The sequence below is a fragment of the Solanum verrucosum genome, unplaced genomic scaffold, assembly GCF_900185275.1.
Source record: "Solanum verrucosum unplaced genomic scaffold, falcon-dt-bn FXZP01000300.1, whole genome shotgun sequence".
In the NCBI taxonomy this organism is placed as follows: domain Eukaryota; kingdom Viridiplantae; phylum Streptophyta; class Magnoliopsida; order Solanales; family Solanaceae; genus Solanum; species Solanum verrucosum.
The window spans coordinates 130,942-139,198 of NW_026019920.1; the positions used below are offsets into that span (position 1 = coordinate 130,942).

Here is an 8,257-nt window from a genome sequence, read left to right on the forward strand (position 1 = left end):
AGGTAGAGGAAGAGGCAGAGGCCGAGGAAGGGTAGCACCCACTAGGGGTGAAGCCCCAATTAAGAATGTTCCCAGGAAAGAGGCCATTCCTGCACAACACGAAGAGGTAGAAGAGAATGTGGAGATCGAAGAGGATGTTGGACCAGATGAGGGTGCACACGCTAAATCTACAAGTCTTCCTCCCTTAGACTTATTGATAGCTCAGTAGATCATGACTTCTCTGAAGGGATTGGTCGGCCCTGGAGTCATTCCCAGAATGCAAGCGGCACAACCTCCAGTCAACCTCCCCATTGCCGCTATTGTTCCCAGGATTGATGGAGAATTAGGGATTGATGCCTTCTTCAGTCCCCTATTGGGTCATACGATGACTAGTACTGAGCATGATATGTTGACTATGTTTTTGAAGCTGAAGCCGCCTGTGTTCCATGGCTCTGAGAGTGAGGATGCCTATGAGTTAATTTTGGATTTCTATGAGAGGCTTCACAAGTTAGGCACTGTAGACCAACATGGAGGAGAGTTTGTGATCTTCCAGCTTCAAGGTGAGGCTAAGCACTGGTGGAGGGCCTATGTGGAATTAAGATCTCTAGTCTTGCCCTCACTCACTTAGACCAAGTTACATGCTTTGTTTCTGGAGAAGTATGTGCACTGGACTTTGAGGGATCGCAAGAATGATGAGTTCATGGCCTTATAGAAAGGTGGTATGAGTGTATCTGCCTTGGGATTTGGTGTGGTTTATGATGTACTCGATTCCCCTATCCATGTTTCTTCCCCGGTTGGAGAGTCTGTCATAGTCACCCATGTTTATCATGCTTGTGATATCCTGTTTATGGATTTTCAGACTTAGGCTGATATAGTTATTCTGGATATGACTTACTTTGATATAATCTTAACTAGACATGACTTGGTTGTCCCCCTATTATGATGTGCTTAATTGTAATGCTAAGTCTGTGACTCTAGAGATCCCAGGTAGGGAAAGGTTAGAGTGAGAAATGGTGTACAAGCCTAATCTAGCCAAGTTCATATATTTCTTCGAGCTATGAAACTAGTGGGGCAGGGATGTTTGGCATTTTTGGCTCATATTCGGGATGTTATTGCTGAGTCTCCCTCTATTGAGTCTATTCATGTAGTGTCTGAATTCAAGAAAGTGTTTCCTACCGATTTTTCTGGTATGCCTTTGAATAGGGATATAGATTTCGGCATTGACTTGGAACCGGGCACTCGCCCCATCTCCATTCCTCTTTATTTCATGGCTCCAGCAGAATTGAGAGAGCTTAAACCTCAAATCCAATAGCTTCTTGATAAAGGTTTAATCCATACTAGTGCATCCGCGTGGGATGCTCCGGTCTTGTTTGTTCAGAAAAAAGATAGCAGTATGAGGATGTGCATAGACTATCGATAGTTGAATAAGGTCAACATCCGGAATAAGTATTTGTTACCTCGGATAGATGATCTTTTTGACCAGTTGCAGGGTGCATGGTTTTCTCTATGATTGACCTAAGTTCTAGTTACCATCAGTTGAAGATTAGATATGAGGATGTACCCAAAACGGCATTCAGGACCCGTTATGGGCACTATGTGTTTTTAGTGATGTCGTTTGGGTTGACCAATACGCCTGCAACCTTCATGAGTTTGATGAATGGGGTGTTCAAACCATCTTGGTATTCGAAGAGTAAGGAAGAGCATGCCGACCACCTTAGTATTATTTTGGGTATCCTTGGAAAATAGAAGGTGTATGCAAATTTTTCCAAGTGTGAGTGCTTGTTGACTTCAGTTGCCTTTTTGGGGCACGTGGTTTCAAGGGAAGGGGTAATGGTAGATCCCCAAAAGATCGAAGCGGTCAAGAACTCGGTCCGGCCTAGCTCTGTGACGGAAGTTAGCAGTTTCGTGGGACTCACCAGCTACTACCGGCGGTTTGTGAAAAAATTTGCTTCTATCGCCACGCATTCGACAAGGCTGACCCAAAAGGAGGTGCCTTTCAAGTAGACTGACAAGTGTGAAGAGAGCTTCCGAAATCTCAAGACTCTTCTGACCACATCACCTATTTTGGCACTACCGGTGGAAGGTAAAGATGTTATTGTTTATTATGATTCTTCACATTTGGGTTTGGGTGTTGTGTTGATGCAAGAAAGAAATGTCATAGCTTATGCATAGCGGCTGCTGAAGGTGCATGAGAGAAACTACCAGACGCATGACTTGAAGGTAGCAGCGTTAGTATTTGCTCTCAAGATATGGCGGCATTACCTTTATGGTGTCAAGTGTGAGGCATTTACTGATCATCGTAGTCTACAACATGTATTCACCCAGAAGAACCATAATCTGAGACAGAGAACGTGGATGGAGTTACTCAAGGATTATGTTGTTACAATCCTATATAAACTCGTCATTTAAACCTGCTTTCGTATCTTTAAATGTTTTAGTTTCCTTAAGTTGCTTAGTCGGGTTATTGTAGTGGTTCTCCCACCAGATGGTTAGTATGGGTGCCAATCACCGCGGTCAGGGTTGTGACATCTAGACTATTAAAAAAGGCATATTTGCAAGGGTTTATGTCATGTTTGCTCGGTTTACGTGGTAGTTATGGATTACTCTCTTATATCTTTCATAGGGTTGATTTATTGTATCAAGTAAATATGTTATGAATTGGGTGTGTTTGTTTATTCTATGTTCGAAAGAATGACTTTTATGTGTTCAACGTAGGCTGGGATTTAGTTGATAGACATTATATGACTTGATTTTTTTTTGTAATGTTGCATCACTCTAATTTGTGTGTTATATTGTACCGTAATGAGTTATAGTTGCTTATGGGCATTATTTTGAAAGAGATATGCTTATTAAGTTGCATGTTAACATTCAAATTTATTTCTCATGAATCATGGGTATGGTATGATGTACTCATAGAGTAATAAAATTCAAAGAAAAAATGATTTTGGGTACTTGATTTTTAATTGAAAAGCTAAAGGGAAATGATTTCAGGTATGTTTTTTATTGGTAAGTAGAAGATAAATCGTTCCAAGTACCTGTTATCATGTGATATTCGAGGAAAAATTATTTTAACAGTTACATGAACATCCTGAGTTTCCATGTGTCTTGACGTCCAACATGCCATCAGTACAAATAAGTGTATATTGGTAGAATCATATGATCATGGCACTACCTTGTATTATACTTAAGTCATACTTTTTTCGTACTCGAGCTTTATATAAATTGCTTATAACGTGAGTTTTACTTAGATGCCCCTTGTCTCTCAATTAATATTTTAGAAGTTGATGGCTTAGTTGGGTTACATTTCATATTTTATATGATATAATGTTTGAACTACATCTTCATCGGTCGATGATACTTTTTAGTACACATGTTTTTTGTGCTCATATTACAAATATGTTATGTCTTTTGATGCAGATTGTGCTCTAGGAACAATATATGTGCTCTAGTAGTTATTTTTAGATTTTGTGGTGAGCTCCATAACGATTTTGTGGCACCATACTCCCTATATCCTTTATTTCAGTTTGTTATCATTTCATACAATGTATTGGTACTGAAACAATCATATTTAGTTTTTAGTCGCTCTTGTACACATGATATCGGGTATTGGGGTTTAATTGGTATTTTCTATATTTATATACTTAATGAAATCTAAGTTATAACTTCTTTTCACTTTTCCTTCATTTTTACATGATTATTTGATTCTACTTTGGAAGGGATTTGATATACCTATCAGAAGATAAATGTAGATGTTATTATGACCCTTTATATTTTGGATCTTGACACACACTAGCGTCAGAAAGGTTTTTGGCAATCTTACTGACACAAATGATTGTTAGTTTTTCGAGTGGGGTGAAGTCATTTTAAGCCCTAAAAAATTAATGATGATGAAAATGAAGTAATACAAGAACTTGATTAAATAAGATTAACTTTTCCATGTAACATGATTACAAAAAAGGGGTTATTTCAATATATACATATATATATTTTGAAAAAAGAATGTATTCAGAAAATAAAAAAATACTATATTAATGACGAAAAGGGTAATTTTGACACAAACAACTAATAATAGGAATATTATTTAGGCAAAATACAACCAACACGATAATTTTGGACTAAACAATTAACAATAAAGACATATTTGCATCAAACTATAAATAATGAAGATTTTTATTCAATTCTACAGCTTAAGGATAATTTTGAACTTTTTCCATAAATAAAATTCAAAGTTCATATTGACAACTGTTTTATAATAAAATAAAATCTCTTCAATACTTGCTCCAAATTAAAATTCAAAAATTTTGAAAGAAAAGAGTGAAATTAATGTTATACATATTGTGGTGATCCTTTTTGGTACAAATATGTAAAAGCCCAGCTACAAGTTACAAAATATTGACATATAGTTAAATTGTTGGAGTAGAATTTGGACGTATAATAAAATTTCAAAAAAAATAATTGGAATTTGTTTTCTTAAATCAGATGGTCAGGAAGATCAATATTGTTCACTTATTTTGTAACGTATTCTCACTTATTCGATATAGGCTGTCCTCTTGCTATAAGAAAAAAAACACCAAAAGTTACTTATGATTTTTTTTAAAAAAAAAACAAAATTAAATGTTGCAAACATATAAGAACAGTCACATGTTACATGTAAATTTTAGATATTGTGGTATGTAAATCATTAACAAGTGATCTTGCTAATAATTGTTCTACTACTACTGTTACTGCTACTCCTACTGCTACTACTACAACTACTGCTACTCCTGTTGCTGCTTCTCCAGCTCCTCCTACTGCTACTACTCCAGCTACTGCTGCCGCTGCCGCTGCTGCTCCTGCTCCTACTGCCGCTACTACTACTGCCGTTGCTACTACTACTACTGTCGCCGCTCCTACTACCACTCCTACTACCACTACTACTACCACTATCACTACCACTACCACTAACACTACCACTACCACCACTACGACGAACACTACCACGACTACCACTACCACTACTACAACGAATACTACCAATACTATAAAAACTACCACTACTACCATTGTTGTTGCTACTACTACTACTTCTACTACTACTACTACTAAACTCAATATAGTATAAAAATAACAATAAAGATGCAGTTTATATAAAACGTTTAAAACAGTAGATAACAACTCAATATATTTAAAAATGCCATAATTACTCTTATTTGGGAGATTATCTAACCGACAACCATCACTATGAGCTATGGGATGATACAATGTCCCACCCACGCTGCTAGAACTATCATATACCTTGCCGGAGTATAAGACATCCTCAACAAATGGGATCCACTAAGCTATGATTCAAAAGAAATAAGGAATCATCTAAAAAGTATGACCCTTTCTACCCATGTTGGCTACATGGTTTATAAGGACTTTGAGTTGTTAGAACTCGTCACAATATCGGTACTCAATACTACTCCCAATAATATAACTCAGATCATATGTTCAAAAACATTTCCCATCCTCAAACTTTGAGATTATTACTCAAAAGGTTTATCTCAAAAGAGATAGTACTTAAAACTCCTCATGAACTCATTTGAAAATCGTTGTTTCCTCTCATTTTAAATGTAAAAATGTTTACTCCTGGGAATACTTAGTACCCATATATTCATTTTGACAAATGAAACTTAATGTACTCATCCAAATACTAAAGTACTCACGTCTTAAATCAAGTTTTAAAAGTTTTGCAAAAAGACTTCTCAATTGACTCAAAGAACTTCCTCGACTCTACTCTTAACCCTATCTTGAATTTGAATTATAAATTCAGGAGTTATGACTTTGGTATGCATAATCTCTCAAAATTAAATGAATAGTTTAAGTGTGGATATCAAGTAGAAAACATAGGTACGATTCTAGGGAATGCACCCAGAAAGAAGGACAGAATGGTAGCTGACATGGCGACCCTGGCACACTGAGGGGCACAGTGTGCTATACCCCAAACTACAGAAGGTGGGTTTTGACGGACTGAGTTGCACGGTGCACCAGGTCCCAACCTACTAAAAGTAGGTTAGAGCGTACTGGATGGCGCAAAGCCCCACCCCTATACCCGGGTTTTGACGAATTTTCTTGCTTCAAATTCATGTTTAATTCCCCTGGAATTGAATGATTTCCCTCAAACTCTTTCGAATTCTTCGATCCAAAATAATTACAACGAAATCCACTCTAAATTACTCAAAAACAATACTCAAATACAAGATCCACATCAGAAGAACTCAACGAAACCTCGTATCAAAGAATGAAACATTAACTTCAAGAAACTCATCTGCAAGAATTCATCAAGAACTTAATATTTACTATCTAATGGATGAAATTTGCAAAAGAAACTCATGATTGGCGTGTGGGTGACCGAACCCAACACTATGAAAACTTACATACCTTAATTTTGCGAAACAAATCCTTGATTCACAAGAAATTTTGGCGAAAGCTTGAACTCCTCCGTGCTTCCTTCTCCTGAATCCTCTCAAAACCCAAAGCGTATTTTAGAATTTTGAAAACCAAAAATATCAGTTTAGACCCATAAAATATTACTATAAATGTTTAAAGCTGATGGGGTCAGGAAAAGACCAAAATACCTCTCATTATTTCAGGTAAATTTCCTTAACTGGAAAGGCTGACTTCAAATAGGCATATGTGCCTCATCCGAACTCAAAATTTAGCAAACTCGGTGGCGTGGGAATGAGGATTCAAATATCTTTCATTTGATATCTTATGTGCCACCTAACTCATCCTGTAATTAAAGTTATGGCCGTTTGAAGTTGACCCAAAACTCACAACTTAAGCATAACTTGCAAATTTCTAAATTTGGCTCTTTCCAATTTAGTTATTTCTAAACATAGCTCTTCCTGATACCGAGGTATTACAATATCTCCTCCTTGGGAACATCGTCCTCGAATGAGATCACTCTAAGTAGACTAATGGTGGTAGCATCTAACACCCAGCTTAAACACCCAACATGTAATTAACATAACATAATATATCAATTTAAAGAGTGTTTTACAGAATGTCATTACCTTGGTGTGCAATTTATCAGGAAGGAAAGAGAAGTGTGTATCTCTTCTTCATATCCTCCTCAGCAGGCCAAGTAGCTTTCTCAACTGATGCTACCTCCTTGGTTATCAACTTGCGAAACTGTCGATCAAGTATCTTTACGGGGATCTCCTGATAAGATTGGTTGTCCTTAATACCAATATTTTACTAGGTACTATAAGTGAAGGATCACCCATAAACTTCTTCAACATTGAAATGTGGAACACCGAATAGACAGTTTCGAACTCTGGCGGTAGCTCCAACTCATAGGCTACATTCCCGATCCTCTTAGATATCCTTTTAGGGACATTATACCAGGGACTAAGCTTCCCCTTCTTGGCAAACCTACTAACACCCTTCATAGGTTAAACCTTCAAACAAACCCAATCGTCCACCTCAAACTCCAAGTCTCTTCTCCTAACATTGGTATAGGACTAAGCTTCCCCTTCTTGGCAAACCTACTAACTTAGGAACGAACTCTAGAGTACACCTCTTCGTACTACTCCACCAATAGAATTCTCTCAAGTCACTATACATCTTTGTGGAACCAGGATGGATAGATTATCTGGATCTATGAGCAGCATCCATGATCCTCTCTTGGAGTTCATCCACCTTTGGTACACACAATCTACCTTGATACCTCAACACACCATCTCCCACTTGTTCAAAATCTAGCACTTTCAGCTTATCAATATTTGCCTTCAATTCAAGCAAAACAGGGTCTTGATATTGTTTCTCTTTCACTTCTGACACTTGTGATGATTTAGCCACATTCATCACTAGTACTCTTCCTTAATTGGAATCCATTAACCGAACTCCCAATCGTGCAAGTCTATGCATATCCTTATCTAATTCTTTCGTGCCTTCCTCAACATGGGAAGTACTGCCCATAGATAACTTGTCCAAGGCACCAACAACAACATTAGCCTTACCTAGGTGATAGAGAATATTTATGTCATAATCCTTGAGTAACTCCAACCACCTCCTCTGTCTAAGATTAAGCTCTTTCTGACTAAACACATACTGAATACTCTTGTTATCGATGAACACGTCTGCATGAACACCATAGAGAAAGTGACGGCATATTTTCAAAGCAAACACTACAACAGCCAACTCTAGATCATGGGTTCGGTAATTCTTCTCGTGAATCTTAATTTGTCTGGAGGCATAAGCTATAACTTTGTCATTTTGCATCAATACACAACCCAGTCCAACTTTGGATGCTTCA

General features: G+C 37.4%; 1 protein-coding gene across 1 annotated transcript; it reads right to left on the bottom strand.

Annotated features, from left to right (window-relative positions):
- Positions 1-4,660: 4,660 nt before the first annotated feature.
- Positions 4,661-7,806, bottom strand: LOC125823366 (uncharacterized). Its single transcript, XM_049502754.1, has 2 exons — positions 7,670-7,806; positions 4,661-5,060 (listed from the first exon to the last, which is right to left on the bottom strand). The coding sequence occupies exons 1-2, from the start codon at positions 7,804-7,806 to the stop codon at positions 4,661-4,663; spliced, it is 537 nt and encodes a 178-aa protein (XP_049358711.1).
- Positions 7,807-8,257: the final 451 nt, after the last annotated feature.